The following is a 16,402-nucleotide window of genomic DNA, read 5'->3' as shown; positions in this document are numbered from 1 at the left end:
GCAGTTCAGGCTGGCCTTGAGCTCACTTTGTAGCCCAGGCTGGTCTCGAACTTGCAACGATCCTCCAGCTTCAACCTCTCGAGTGCTGGGATTACAGGCGTGCGCCACCACACCCAGCTCCTCTTGTTGCTTCTGCTATCTTCCGCTGCCATGAACTGTTGCCCCTCTGCCATGTGCCACTCTATCTTCGAGCAAGCTGATTATGGACTAAAACCTCTAAAACTTTGAGTTCAACCTTTCTACCTTAAAAAAGAAAAAAAAAAAGGAATAATAGCTGGGCCAGGCATGGTGCAGGCCTGTAATCTCAGCACTGTGGGAGGCTGAGGCAGGAGGATTCCAAGTTTAATCCCAGTCTGGACAATTTGGCAACTCAACAAGATGCTGTCTCAAAAAATAAAAAGAGCTGAGATGTTGCTCAGTGCAAAGGACCTGGGTTTAACATCCAATACCAAAAATAAACCAACAAAACAAAACAAACCAGTTGGGCTAGTGACATTGGGATCGAGGTCAAAAGAACTGGAACACTGTCCAAGCTTTTAACCCGAGATCATCTCCTTATCTGTAAAGTATAAATAACAAACTGCCTTGGCCACCTATCAATGTAGTGTGAGACAAGAAGACAACAGAGTAAGAAAACTTTAGAGTGCATTAGAAACCATGAAGGTCTACACAAACGCAAGACGCTATGATGTGTGGGAAAAGAAAATCAGAGCTTCCAGTGAGCCACTGCTTTCCTCCTCCTTCCCTTTTTGGTGCTGGAGGCTGAACCACTCGGGTCAAGTCTGTTTTCCTACCTGTGGGACAAAGGACTAGGATTGTAGGAACGCTTTGCACTGTAGGGTCCCACATGAACTGAGTGTTAGACCAAGTCAAAGCAACTGTCAGGAGGCTCCACACCCTTACAGTGGCTGGGAGAGAGGTATGCTCAGGATGGCAGGACTCCTGAACACAGAAAGGGGCCGGTGGACCCAAGAGCAGACGTGACTCGGAGCGTGAAGAACAGCTAGGCTTTCTCTTCCCTTCTACTGTGTAACTAGTCCAAGTACAAACACTAACAGTCATAACCCAGCAGTCACAAGTATTTAACTGAAAAGCACAAAGGGTCTCTGCACTCAGTCACAAAATTCAGTCTGGTTATGGAGAGAAACACAAATGAAACAAGTGATAACAAAGAAATGCAAACTATAAAATATAATTAATACAACTTTTTCCTGTTTGGTAGGAAGTGTCAAAATTTGTAAACAAATTTGAACAAGTAGTTGATGAAATCACTTTATTATTTTAAATCCTTGTGTTGAGATTTTAATGGCGAATAGATATCCGAGGTGCTGCAGTATGGCTGTCTATGCAGTGAGCAAGGGAAGTATGTAACAGGCTGGGCAGCATCCAAAGTTATCTCTAAGTCCAAGTACTGAAGCTGGCTGTTCCAACCTAAACTCACCAGCTGCTGGTGTCCTGACCCCAGGACAAGCCTAATACAAGAAGCTGGAAGTAAAGCAGATTACTAAGAGACAAGCACAAGAATCGCTTCTCACTTAAAATAAGGGAGGAGCAACAAAAGCTGTAAAAAGCAGGAACACCCAGTTGGATACTCTGGAAGATGGTATCCCTAGTCCAAAAAATGCCATTCACAGTGTGGCTTTCAGTCAACCAGAAAAACTGCTGTCTATAGTAACATTTATCAAAATGTTTTTCAAATAGGGGTATCATATTTTATTATTTGTGTTTTTGACACAAGGTTTCATTATGCAGCTCAGGCTGGCCTTGAACTCACTCTGTAGCCCAGACTGGCCTCAAACTTGCAGGAATCCTCCTGCCTCAGCCACCCCAGTGCTGGGGTTACAGGTGTGTACCACCATGCCTAGCTAGGGGTTTTATATCTGTGTAGTAAAGCAACAATATACTGTTAGGAATCTAGGCCAACTTCTAGGAAAGTCGCTTCTAAATGCACTTGTAAATAAGAGTTGTATGTTTTCAAAGTGTGCCATTAATCCACGTATTAGAGCAGCAGGAGATTATGTACAGTGTCAAGAGCAGTGCTGGATCAAGGTAGGTTAGCCTGCAAGGTCAGATAGGATAAGGAAAGGCTTCCTAAAGAAAGCAGAGAATAATCAAACAGGGTGAGAACAAGAAAAGGGCAGTCTTTGAGAAGCAGGGACGACATAAATGCAACCAGGGAAGGCTGACAAGTTCTGGGGAAAGTCAGGTATGGTGGCACATGCCTATGGTCCTGGCACTTGGGAGGCTGATGCAGGAGGAGTGCTGTGAGTTCAAGGCCAGCTGGTGCTAAATAGTGAGTTCATGGCGAGACCCTGTCTCAAAACAAAACAAAACAAAAAATGTTCTGGGGAAGAAGAAACAGTCACAGTGCCGACCTACAGGGCTAGGCTAAATGCATTTCTCCAAAATGTTGAAAAGAAGTGTATATGCAAAGCATTTAAATCATACCAGTTCTTGTTTAGATGGAGGGTACTAAACATACTTGAACAGTTTTGGGCTGGGGATATAGCTCAGCGGCACACTGCCTGCCTGGCAAGTGCAAGGTCCTGAGTTCGATTTCCAGTACCAAAAAAAACCATTTCTTCATTTTGTCTAATGTAATTATATTTCATTTTGAACTTTGTTACTCAAACCTTTTCTGCAAAAAGGTTTTTTTGGGGCTGGGGATTTAGCTCAGCGGCAAAAGCGCCTGCCTGGCAAGCGCAAGGTCATGAGTTCGGTTCCCGGTACCGGAGAAAAACCAAAAAAAAAAAAAGGTTTTTTTGTTTGTTTTTGTCTGAAGTGCTTTTCACTCGTAATAAAGGAAAATTTAAGTTCCCTTCTTATGTAGCTGGCAGCTGTTTCAGCACCATCGGGTTTATAGGAAAAGATCTGAAATACGTGATACAACACTAGTTAGACTTACAGTTAATGTAAAAAGTGTGTAAAGTATACACTTTTTTCTGGGTAGGAAACTTGCAGAATTGTCCTTTTCCTCATCCCCATTAATTAGCTAGCTATCCTCTTGCTCTAAAATCAGTACATTTCTCCTTATAAGTACAAATTAAATTTTGAGACAAGGTCTCACTGGCTTTGATCTCACATCTCTTGAGCCTCTGTCCCCTGAAGGCCGGATTACAAGAGTGTGCTGCCAAACTCAGGGCGCCATTAGCTTTTTTAAATTAATTTTACTTTTATTAGTACTTTGCAGTACAGAAAGATTCTGTTGCTCATGGGGAGGTGGCTCATGAATGTAACACATCTTTTTTTTTTTTTTTTTTTTTTTTTTTTGAGACAAGAGTCTCACTATGCAGTTCAGGCTGAACTTGAGCTCACTTTGCAGCCCAGGCTGGCCTCGAACTTGCAGCAATCCTCCTGCCTCAGCCTCCCGAGTGCTGGGATTACAGGCATACGCCACCACGCCCGGCCTATCTTTAAAAATGTTTTGAATTTTTTTCTTTGATAGATAGATAGATAGATAGATAGATAATGTATGGCACTGAGGTTTGAACTGAAGACCTGCAGATTGAGCTACATCCTCTGTCCTTTTTACTATTTTTTGATTTTGAAATAGGGTCCTGCTGAGTCACTGCCTGGGTGGGGCTCAAACGTGCAATCTTTCTGCTTCAGCCTCTCAGAGTGGTGGGACTACAGGTGTGCACCACCACACCAGGTTCAAGTTACTTTCTTAATTGTCCAAAATAGTAAGATATTGGCTATAATTTTGAAATGCTCTAATGTTAACCTACTAGCAGCCTGGACCCAGAGTTGCTCTTTCAGAACGGTCACACAATAGAGGCTGATATTTTTGGCGTACAGCAGAGTAGAACTATAACAAGGTTGTGAGCCTCAGGCAGCAGCAAAAGCTAGGGGCTCTGTAGGTGGGAAGTCAGTCTCATTCCCTGCCAGGCAGGGTACAGCTTGCCGAGCAGCTTCTTCTCCAACATAGTTAGGTGCTATTCTAAGGTGATAACTTTTTGACTTAAGTAGCTGGGAACTACTTGAGGCTACAAAGGAAAGCCTGAACTGCAAAGATTTTTATGGACAGTAGGTGTGCTCTAGTACAAGTGTTGGTTTCCTTGAGCTGTGGAGTTGATACAACTCTATCTTCCTAACAGAATTAGTTAAAAACAATGAAAGGAAAGCCAGCCCCAGTGGTGCCTGCATCTTGTCCCAGATACTCAGAAGGCTGAAGCAGGAGACCCCTCAGTCCACGAATTTGAGACCAACCCAGGAACCACAGTGACACCTTATCTCAGAAAGAAAAAGAAGAAAAAGATGAGGGGAACCCCTAGAGTAACTATATACTTAGAACTCTTACCCAAAAACAGGAATGTAGAGCAGAGTTCCAAGATACTTTTTGTATCTTCAGGAACTACAAAGACCACAAACATAATCCAGGGCACTCTAGATACAATACAGATGGAAACTTAATAGAAGATGGAAGAGCAATGAGGAACCTCAGCAGCTGACTTCTAAATATAAGAAAAAAAAGTAGTTGCAGGAATAGTGGGAGAGGAAATTATTTCAAGATTTCCCTGTACTGTCTATGCATTTAAAATAGGAAACAAGCTGGGCCTGGTGAAACATACCTGTAATCCCAGTACTCTGGAGGCTGAAGCAGGACTGTGGGTTTGAGGACAGCTGGATTAAAAAGGAGCTCAAGGCCAGCCTGGACTACATAGGAAGACCCTGTCTCCCAAACAAAAAAAAAAAAAGAAAGAAAGAAAAGAAAAACAAACAGAAACAGAAAGCTGGGCACAGTGGTACACACCTGTAATCCCAGTTACTCAGAAGGCAGGAGGAGTAACCAGGGTAACTGGTTACTCAGTAGGCCTCCAGGGTAACTAAAGAGACACAGTCATAAGGAAGAAAAAGAGAGAGGGGCCGGGGGTATAGCTCAGTGGCTTAAGTGCTTGCCTGGCAAACGTGAGGTCATGAGTTTCATTCCCGGTACCAAAAAAAAAAAAAAAAAAGAAAGAAAGGAAGAGAGCGAAAGACAGAGACAGAGAGAAAAGAAAAGAAAAGAAAAGAAAAAGAAGAATTAAAAGTGCTCCCAGGGTTCAGTCTCCAGTACTACCAAAAAGAAAATGGGGCTGGATATAGTTCCTCCTTTAAAAATATATAAAACACACATGTGTCTGCAATGCTAGCAGTCTGGGAGGCTAAGTCAGGAGGACTGCAAGTTTGAGCCCAGACTGATCAACTCACTCACTTGGTCAGACACTGTTTTAAATAAAAAATCAAAACAGGGCTGGGAAGTAGCTCAGTCTAGGATGCCTTGGTTTCATTCCCCTAGGACAGCAAAAATCAATCAATCTATCAACGAATCAATCAATCACTCACTCAAGTCAAGCAATAAACTAGGAGTGGTAGTACATGCCTATAGTCCCAGTTACTTGGAAGGCTGAGGCTGAGGCAGAAGGATCACAAGTTTGAGGCTAGCATGGGAAAATTAGCAAAACCCATCACAAAATAAAAAGTGGATGTAACTCAGGGATACAGTGGTCACTAGCATGTGCGAGACCTTGGGCTCAATCCCCAGTACTGCAAAAATAAATAAATTGAAAAATAAAAAAAAAGAATAAGTATTGCAAGAATACCTCTTGACACAGCTGGGAGTGGTGGCATATGCCTATAATCTCATCACTCAGGAGGCTAAGGCAGGAGGATCACCGCGAGTTGGAGGCTAGCCTAAACTACATAGCAAGACCCTGTCTCAAACAAACAAACAAAAAAACAAAAAAAAAAAAAAAGAAAGAAAGAAAAACTACCTCTTGCTACAGAATGCAATTTTTAGTTTAATTTTTAATTTAATGCAATTAAATTACTTAAAACTAAGAGAATAACATTATAGTTAATCAAAATTCAAATATCCCTAATTTGCATATGCAGGGCACTAATAAACACTGGTCAGCTGTTAATTAAATTTCATTACATTAAATAAACATTTGTAGGTAGAGGCAGTGGCCTTATGTTAAGAATTTTTCCCTAGTCTGCACAATAGGAGACTAAACAGAAAGGTGGTATCAGTCTCTCTCCAGAAAATTATTAAGGGACAAGTACTTTAAATCAAACAAGGAACCTATAGGCTGGTTTCAACACATTTCCCCTCACATATGTCTCCCATTTGGGTTCTGGGTCTTTTCTGGCCTTGCTGTGTCAGTGGACAATTTAGGAAGCTCACCCTGGCTTTGAAAATGGAAGTTGGGTTTTCCTCCTTTACAGTCAACACCATCCCTCTGAGGGAGGACAATGCCACCGCCCCAAAGAAAGCTCTGTGTCTCACTGAAGTATTTCCTGTAAAAATGGGACCCTTGATGGAATTTCTTTTCTAACATGGAAGAAGGATTAAAAAGATAACTCAAAACAAAACCGTGCTAACCAGCTAAGGCCCTCCTTCAGCAATAAGTCTGAAAAGAGAAGACAGGCCACCAATGTCCTCCAGAGGGACCTAAGGAACGAGCAACACAACAAGTGTGACAAATCAGAGCCTCCCTTACACCAATCATCTTTCCTTAGCAAGTTCCAGAGATCGTAGGCTGTGGCTCTTGATTTAAGGAAAAAAGGCTGCCCCAAGTCACCATCTCAGTGACCCTCAAGACTGGCCTCACCAGAATTTAGCTCAGGGGCACAGTGCCTGCCTGGCAAGCGCAAGGTCATGAGTTCGATTCCTGATACCGGAAGAAAAACAAAACAAAAACAAAAACAAAAAAAAGACTGGCCTCACCCCCATACCCACCTCATCATCACTGTCCGAGGTCTCCGAGTCTGATGAGGCCGCAGGCTGACTCACGGGTGGCTCCTTCTCCTCAGAGTCACTGCGCTTCCGTTTTGCCAGGGACAGCAGCTCCTGATGGGGTAAAAATAGTAACATGAGCTTTGTTCAACAGAGAATAATAAAGTGTCCACCCTCCCTTGACCTTTTCTCCATCTTCATACTTTCAGCTGAAAGACACCGTCACTAACAGACTGAATGCCAGTGTTCCTGGGTGCTAAAAATCTATTTCAGGGCTCAATGTGGTGGTTTGTGCCTACTATCCCAGATTAAGGCAGAGATTCACAAATTCAGGCCAGTCTGGCCCATTTAGCAAGATCCTGACTCAAAATTTTAAAACTAAAATGCATAGGGATATATCCCAGTGCTCTCCCAGTTCAATCCCAAGTACTGCTAAAAAGAAAGTTTCACAAATCTGCCTCTTGCGTCTGCATCTGGCTGGGGTGTCTTATACCCATAATCCAGGCTACTGGGGCACTCAGGCAGGAGGACTGCAAGTTTGTGGCCACCCAGGGCAAGTTTGTGGCCACCCAGGGCAACTTATCAAGACTCTTTCAAAATAAAAAAGGCTAGGGCAGAGTGGAAGTGGCAGAGTTCTTGCCTAGCATGAGTGAGGCCCTGGGTTCAATCCTCAATACACCAAAAACAAAACTGCACTAAAGGGAGGTTACTCCCAAACTGTCACTGACTCTAAACTACAGAAGTATTGACTCTCAGGACTGCTGAGAACCATGCTTATGACAGTTAATTTGCTCACTGTTTTAACTGGGATATATAACTAATACCCCAAGGGTCTCTTACATTGTATTTCTTGGTAATTAGTTATTTCTGGGCTGTTCTGAAGAAGCTCACACACTGTAAGTTTCTATGGGCAGGTATGGTGGTGCACACCTATAATCCCATCACCTCGGAGGCTGAGGCAGGAGAGGATTGCCATGAGTTTCACGCCAGCCTGGGCTACACAGTGAGTTCAAGGCCAGCCTGAACTGCATAGTGAGACCCTGTCTCAAAACAAACAAATTAATTAACTAACTATAAGATTGTAAGGTAATTTCATATTTTTAATGCTTAAGTCCGGAAAAAATTTGGTCTATTTCTAGTGTTTGACACATGTTGAGAAGATCTACTACAAGAAGCAGGAGATGCACTGGCCATTATATCCGCATACTAATTTGACAGCCCAACACTCCTTTCCCCAACCTCTGTCTCTCCCAGTGGTTTAAATGAGAGTAGAGGGGAAGGAAACGTGACAGTGAAGGAGTCGTGACTACCACAGGGTCCAACAAGAGTCTCTGTCCCCTATTTCTCCATACTCAGTCTAGTGACTCAAAACTGCAACAGCTGAGCATGGTGGGGCACACCTGTAATCCCAGTACTCAGGAGGCTGAGGCAGGAGGATTGCCATGAGTTCAAGGCCAGCCTGGGCTACAGAGCAAGACACTGTCTCAAATCAAAAAACAAACAGAAAACTGCAACAAAAGGCTATTTCCTCGGCTCTCTGCTGACACCGATACTGGCCTGCAACTGCACTGTTCTCACTAGCTGCCAAGCACTTTTCTCAGCACCTGACATTTACTCTTCCAAGCAGCCCACAGTAAGTACCCTCATCACTGCCATCTACAGAGATGTCAGAGCCTGGGGGAGGCTGGGACCGGCCTAGGAACACAGCTCACACAGGAGAGAGCCAGGATCTGTACCTGGGCCGGTGGAATCCTGCCTCCTAATCCAGTCATACCTTGCTAGTCTAAAACAGTTTCCCCTTGTGCCAGGAGAGTATAGCTAATAAATACTAGCAGTATCCCTTGATAACGGTGGTGCTAAGCAATTATAGGTCAAGTGACAAAATGGATTGTACAATAATAGATTGTTACAATGTATCTGTTTTCTTCTCCAGTCTCTATTTCAGGAACACCCTCCTTCCTCGGCCTCAATGAGAAAATGACCTTCTCGTATTAAGCAGCTGGCACCCTTCTTCATGAGCAGCCATGAAATGCTACTCTTCCCCTTGCACTGGAAAGCGAGCACATCAGCTTGCTGGAAACACAAGAACACCCTCCGTCACGTCAGAACAGTAATTTCTGTAGACTGAATGGGAATTATAGCAATAATGTCTTTCTAGCTTTTAAAAACTTTAACTACAATTTCCACACACAGTATATCCCATCACTTCTAAGGGATAGTTCTGAGTTTGACAAATACACAGTTTAACTTCTACAGATGCAGAACAGTTCCACACCATCCCCTGGATTCCTCCATTCTCCTTATGCCCCTCTCTTCCCCCGCTGGCAACCACCACCCTACTTCCTGTCCCTGTAGATCCACCTATCGTAGACTGAGATGGAATCACAGTTTGTAGCCTTTTGGGTCTGGCTTCTTCATTCCCCATAATGCATTTGAGATTAATCCACACTGTAGCATGTGTTAGCTTGTCCAGCTTTATTGCTCAGTAGTATCACACTGTATGGATGTATCATAGCGTTTATCCTCTTACTAGCTGGTAAAAATTTTGGTTGTTTCCATCTTGGGGCGATTCTGTGTTCATAAACTATTGATTTTATCTATTCTTTAGTGACAGGGTCTCACTATGAAGTTCAACTTGGCCTCCCACTCACAGCAACCCTCCTGCCTCAACCTCTCATGTGCTCCAATGACAGGTGCATGACACCAGGACTGGCCATAAACAGGTTTTCATGTAAATATAATTTTTTCTTTCACCTTGGTAAATACCTAGGGATTGCTGGCGTGTATGGTATTTTGTGAATGGTTTTTACTATTACCTTTTCTCCCAGGTTACCTTAGTGTAAATTTACCAACTTGAGGAAGACTGTTGGCAAGCCGTCTCTTCCCTGACTGCTCTAGGCTCACAAATGCTTTAGAATCCGTTGTAGGAGCTCCAGCGGCACAATCAGTTAGCACACGGTACTTACACAGGATCCACTGTAATACCAACTTGTTACAACAGAAACCTAGACATTCCCTTAACAGTGGCCTAAACACGGCTTGTCCCCCGGAACTCATCCAGCAGTCTCATTTAATGATATAAAAAAAGTGGTCTGGCAAGTGACACACACCTGTAAACCCAGCACAGGAGGATCACAAGTTAAGAGTCCCAGAAGCCGGGGGTGCAGCTCAGTGGTGCAGCACCTGCCTGGCAAGTTCGAGGGCCTATCTGCAGTAGGGTAAGTAAGGGGAGGTCGGGGGAAGAACTTGCAGAGGGAAGGGGAGTGCAGTGCTCTGGACAGAGTCCTCCAAATAGGATGGCAAAAGCCCTGCGGCTGGCAACAGTGTGGCCCAAGGCACTGGAAGGGCAGCAGCGTGACTGGAGCTTGGCGGGAAGTGAGAACCATACCATTCTGAGGCTCACCAGCAGGGCTGTGCATGGGCTCTGTATGAAGGGAGTGGGAAGCCATCAGATGGTCTCAAGCAGCAGTGTTTCAAAGAGTACTCTGAAGCCATGTGTAGTGGCACACACCTGTATTCCCAGCACTCAAGAGGCTGAGGCAGGAAGATCACTGTGAATTCAAGGCCAGCCTGGGCTCCATAGTGAGTTCAAGGACAGTCTGGAATACACTGCAAGAACCTGTCTCAAAAAAAAAAAAAAAAGAGCACTCTGGCTAGTAGAGGAAAAGATGGACTGGTGGGGGGATGTAGGTCAAGGTTAAGTAGCCCTAGGCACAAGGTACAATGAGAAGTCTTGAGAGGTGTTAAGGAAAGTCTGGTAAGTGAAGTTTTCTTGTTTTTTTTGCAGTACTGGGGCTTGAACCCAGGACCTTGTGCATATCAGGAAAGCACTCTAGTGCTGATATACATTCCCAGCCCTTTTTATTCTTTAATTAACATGACAGTAACCCTTTATATTTTTGAGACACAGTCTCAGTAAATTACCCAGGCTGTCCTCCAAGTTGTGAACTTCCTGCCTTAGCCTCAAGCACAGTACATGGGATTACAGGCACACACCATTGTGCTCAGCTCATGAGTTTTGAATTTGAGATGTTCATTTACATTCTTCCTTTCACATAATAATTATTGGTGGAAAAATATGTTCCAACAATGGACACTGGTTAATTTTAAAGGGTAAAGAGGACTATTATGTGTACTTAGAGTCTGCCAAAAAATATGTATATACACTTCAGCAGTTCACCATACTGATAAATATCTGGAAGCTAATGGCCACCACAGTGAGCACCTCTTGTAATTATAGAGGCCAAAAGTAACCTGTATTAATCTAATGATATCTCAACATATTTAGTATTAAAATATTTATGTAAGCTTTTCTTTACTTGTGTATACATTTTTTTGGCTGACTATATTTGTGGCAGAAGGAGGTATTTCTGTATTGTTAGAACTGCTTTAATAAGCATGTACTATTTTTAATAGTAATAAGAATAAAGTAATACTGGTCATGGTGGCTGGCACATGTCTACAATCTCACCTATTCAGAAGGCTGAGGCAGGAAGAACACAAGTTTGAGGCCATCATGAGCAACCTAGCAAAATCTATTTCAAAATAAGATTTAAAAAGAACTGGAGAGATAGTTCAGTGATAGAAGGCTTGCCTAGCATGTATAAAAGCCTGGGTTTAATCTCTAGTGCTGGCAAAAAAGACAGAAAAAAAAATCAAAATAATAATTCTCCTGAACGAAAATACTTGTGAAGTAGTAACTCTAAAGTAGCAGCACAATGGCCGGGCGTGGTGGTGCACACCTGTAATCCCAGCACTCAGGAGGCAGAGGCAGGAGGATCGTTGCGAGTTCAAGATCAGCCTGGGCTACAAAGTGAGCTCAAGGCCAGCCTGAACTGCACAGCAGGACCCTATCTCAAAATGACAAAAAAAATAATAAATAAACAAATTTCTCATGATTGACACTAACTTTGGCAACTTTCCCCTCAAATTTCCAGCAAAGTAATTGTAACTACAGATTAAAATACTCAATTACAGAAATGCCCACAATGCTGCAAAACTGATAAAAGATGGATTTTTAATTATTTTTTAAGATAAGATCTCACTATGTGACCCAGGCTGACCTCAAACCCACAGTCCTCCTGCTTCAGCCTAAGTAGCTGGGACCAGCAGTGTTTTCAATTCATTCAACATTAAAGCTCCATAAAAGTTAAAACGCGAAGTTTCTACTGCTCTTGTTTTTCTTAGCTCCCTCCTCCTAATACACTTTCTAACTAACACAAACCTCTCTACTCCTTAAAGGGAGAGATCAGCATTATGGTACAGGGGCTAGGGGCCGGAGAGATAGCTCAACAGTGCAGCGCCTGCCTAGCAACTACAGCAGAGGGGCGGGAGTGAGACCCCCAAAACTGATAGCCTACCTTATTTCCACAAGGAATCCCACTGTAACCAGGCTAGAAACTGCACTGTGGATATACCAAGTGGCATTTTCTTTCTGGACCAAGATTTATTGCACCTACTGAGGGTCAGGAGGGCATAGTTTCCAGCTTACAACCTGCCACCTCCACTTGGATGTCTCACAGACACTAAACTCTACACATCCAAGACTGAACTTGTGGCGCTCTCCTTCCAGCCAGTCTTTGTCCAGGTTCCTGTCTCCTGGCAGGCCTGGTAGCCACCATTACACCTCATTTTCTTCAGCCAGCATCCAGTCATCAATCCCTGTGCAGTTTGGACCCATGGGGTGTCCTGGCTGTAACTAGCACAGCAATCCAAGCAGTCCTTCCCTTGGCAAGTGTTGACAGGTGCTTGCTGTGTGTGGGCACTGCTCTGGAGCCAGGGACAGTGCAGTGAACACCCATCCTGCCCTCCTGGGGCATCCACTCCAGTGGAACTTGCCACTCACCAGACTCCTCTACATACTAACAAGTGCCCACTACTATTACCCTCCACAGAGCAGCCTGGGTGGGCTTTTAAAAGGCAACTATGAAAAGCCAGACATGGTGGCATGCACCTGTAATGCCAGCTAGTCAAGAAGCTGAGGCAGGAGGAATGCTTGAGCTCAAGAGTTCAAGGTTAGCCTGGCCAATATAGCAAGACTCTTTTCTTGGGGCGGGGGGCTGGCGGGGAGGCTAATCCGAATATTCTTCTGGCTTAAAATCCTTCAATGGCTCTTATTGCCTTCAGAATAAAGTCCAAAATCCTTAGCTCTGTCAACATGGCCCTGCCAGTAACTTTATAGTTTCTGTAGTTGGGTGTGGTGGTGCAAGCCTGTAATCCCAGCACTCTGGAAGACTGAGGCAGGAAAATCCCAAGTTTGCTGAAGTCAAAAGCTGTAACCTAGCTTAGGTGACAAAGCAGGACTATCTCAAAATAAAAAATAAAAAAGGGCTGGGAATGCAGTTCAGCATAAATTCCCGTAGCCCAGGATGAATTTCCAGTATCACAAAAACAAAACAAAAAAATTTTTCCTAACCCCAGGCCACACTAAGATAAATTATACTTCATGCCCACTACATGAACAAAACACAAGTTTTATGAAACAATATTTGTCTTTATAATGTATAACACCCTAGATATTTTCTATTCAATTTTTTTTCCCATGACACTGGGGATTGAACTTAGGGTCTATATACTGAGCTACATTTTTAGCTCTTTTTTTTTTTTATCTTTTGTTTTCAGACAAGGTCTTGCTAAGTTGTCCATGCTGGGTTCAAACTTGTAATCCTCTTGCCTCAGCCTCCCAGAGGGCTGAGATTACAGACAGGTGCCACCACACCAGCTCAACTCATTTTTATTTTTAATGTTGGCTATAATTTTATAAACTGGACTTCTCCATCCTCAAAGGATCAAAACAAGATCTACCTGTACAGTTTCATTTGTACTACTCTCTCCAACTAGTTGCGTTCCCATCACTGTGGGCCTCTTGCAGTTTCATGAGGGTACTAGGTCCTTCCGGCCTCATTTCTTTTGTTTATGCTGGTCCCTCCACCATGAATGCACTAACACCCTTCCATTTATTCTTGAGACTCCTAATCTTTTCCTTAAAACCTATCCAGCTTTCAGTTTAAATGTCACTCTCATTGGGCTAGTACAGCGTCCCTGGTCACATCCTTATAACATATTCACTCTTCCTTGACAGCCTACAGCACAATTTTCAGGAAACAACTCTGAGCACCCTCACATACTTGGGCTTCTTCAAGGCACAGGCTACTTCCACTTTGTTCCCCCACTACCCCTGGCATCCAGCACTTCTGCTGAAACATGACGATCTCAACCCTTGGAAAAACACTCATACATACCACAACAGAACCTACATTTGAAGATGGGTTTTATATTTTTCTTCAAAGGCCTGTTCTTAAAGCTCCACAGGACTTGCTTTTCCCTAACCATTTCTAAAGAAAGGGCAAGTGAAATCAGCAAGTTAGATCAACCCACATGCAACATTATCATATAAATAAAAACTTTACAAATTAACAATAACACCCCTGAGAAAATCACCACAGACTTCAAAACTGCCCTAACACCAAGTTGTCTGTATCAATGAGAATCATAACTTTTAGATTTAAGTTTTATGAAGATGGCTTATGGAAGAATACTTTATAACAACCATATCTTTTATACATAATGTCTTTAAAGGGGGTCTTAGAAAATATTGAAGAGGCTCAATTTCTCAGACAAATGTAATTATTGCTACTTCAAGTAGATGAGCAGAGAAAGAAGCTATGACAACATCATCATTTCCTTCTCCTTCTTTCTTGGAGCAGGGTTTTATTATACAGTACACATTGGCCTTGAACTTGTTGTGTAGCTGGCCTCCAATTTATAAGCCTCCTGCCTCAGCCTCCTAAAATGCTGGATTTACAGGCAGGTGCCATCATGCTCAGAGACCATAATCACCCATATATGTATGTATTCATTTATTTAGCAGTACTGGGGATTGAGCCCAGGGCCTTTGCACTGAGTTACATCCCCATTACTTTAAGACATGATTTCACTAAGTTGCTAAGTTGCCCAGAATGGGCTCAAACTACTTACTATCTTCCTGCTTCAGTCTCCCAGAGTAGCAGAATTACAGGCATGTGCCACCATGTCCAGCTCATAATCACTATTTTAAATAGGAAAGGAAGCTACATGTTGGTGCAGGCTTGTAATCCCAGTACTCTGGGAGGCTGAGGCAAGAAAACAGCCAGGGAAATTAATAAATTAGTAAGACTCTGTCACAAAATACAATATTAAAAAAGAGCTGAGATGCAGGTCAGTGTGAAAGCCCTGGGCTCAAGCCCCAGTACCTGAAAATAAATAAGTCAGTCAGTAAATAAAAGAAAATAAAGTATTCTATAAGAAAAAAAAGAATAAAAGCTAAAAGTGGAAACAGAGCTTTTGTAAATAAGGAGAGCAAGAGGGATTGAAGAGAAGAGAGGAATGGGTTAAAAAGGCAGGATCTATCATGTGCAGGTACAAACTCTCTATGATGAATGTTATCATTAGGTATATCTTTTTTTTTTTTTTTTTTGTATTTTTGAGACAGGGTCTCTCTATGCAGTTCAGGCTGGCCTTGAGCTCACTCTGTAGCCCAGGCTGGTCTTGAACTCGCAACAATCCTCCTGCCTCAGCCTCCCAAGCAATGGGATTACAGGTGTGCGCCACCATGTCCGGAATCATTAGGTATATCTAAAATGTACCAACAAAATTTTTAAAATGAAAAAAATATATACAATAAAATAAAGCATTCCAGTGTACATACTGTTCAATTTTTTTGAGTAAAAGTTTTATAAATACTGACATACTCTTAAGAGAACTGTTTCCTTCATTACCTTGAGCACTTTTCTTTTTTTTTCTTCTTTCTCTCTCTCTTTTTTTTTTTGAGACAGGGTCTCACTATGTAATCCAGACTGGTCTTGAACTTATTATGTAGCCCAGGCTGGCCTCAAACTCACAGCAATCCTCCTGCCTCAGCCTCCCGAATGCTGGAATTACATGTATGTGCGACCACACCCAGCAAGTACTTTTCATTCTATAAGATGCACTGCATAAAAAGTGACACATTATCTCGATCCAAGACATGGTGAGGTACAGCCTCAGATATCTGCCTCAAACTCTCTTATGATTATTCCCAATAGGCACCAATGGCAAGTACTTTGCAATTTAAAAATGTTGAAGCATGAGTGATACAAAAACATGTTACCGGGTGTGGTAGCACATGCCTGTAATCCCAGCACTCGGGAAGCTGAGGCAGGAGGATTGTTGTGAGTTCAAGACCAGCCTGGGCTACAAAGTGAGCTCAAGGCCAGCCTGAACTGCATAGCAAGATGTTATCACAAAAAGACAAAAACAAAACAAAAAAAACCGCAAACTCACATGTTAAAAGAAAATCCTTCCAGTTCTTGAATTAAGATCTGAGTTTACTTGGGTGGCTGAGGCAGTTGTATCACTTCTAATTTGAGAGCAGCCTGAACTACATAATGAGACCTTGTCTCAAAAAAAATTCTTTTAATTTTTAAAAATTAGAGTTTAAAAACTTTTGAATTAAAACAAATTTCAACTACTACACATTAGTTATTATATATCTCTTCCCCCAAAAAATAAAGATGAAGGATAAAAAGAAAGAAAGAATAAGCAGGGTGCGGTGGTACACACCTGTAATCTCAGTGCTCAGGAGGCTGAGGCAGGAGAATTGCCGTGAGTTAAGAGGCCAGCCTGGACTACATGGCAAGACCCAGTTTCTAAAATAATAACAGTAAT

General features: G+C 42.7%; 1 protein-coding gene across 2 annotated transcripts in view; it reads right to left on the bottom strand.

Annotated features, from left to right (window-relative positions):
• Rtf1 (RTF1 homolog, Paf1/RNA polymerase II complex component) overlaps positions 1-16,402 on the bottom strand; it is a 56,364-nt gene that overhangs the window by 35,436 nt on the left and 4,526 nt on the right. For both annotated transcript variants that reach the window (XM_013512486.1, XM_005381285.2), the window contains exon 2: positions 6,722-6,832. In XM_013512486.1, coding sequence (XP_013367940.1) covers positions 6,722-6,832 — 111 coding nt within the window. The remainder of the gene's footprint in view (positions 1-6,721; positions 6,833-16,402) is intronic.

The sequence above is a fragment of the Chinchilla lanigera genome, unplaced genomic scaffold (genome assembly GCF_000276665.1).
Source record: "Chinchilla lanigera isolate Chin_1 unplaced genomic scaffold, ChiLan1.0 scaffold00015, whole genome shotgun sequence".
Classification (NCBI taxonomy): Eukaryota; Metazoa; Chordata; class Mammalia; order Rodentia; family Chinchillidae; genus Chinchilla; species Chinchilla lanigera.
Note: the sequence above shows the minus strand (reverse complement) of the source record. Positions and strands in the feature narration are given on the sequence as shown.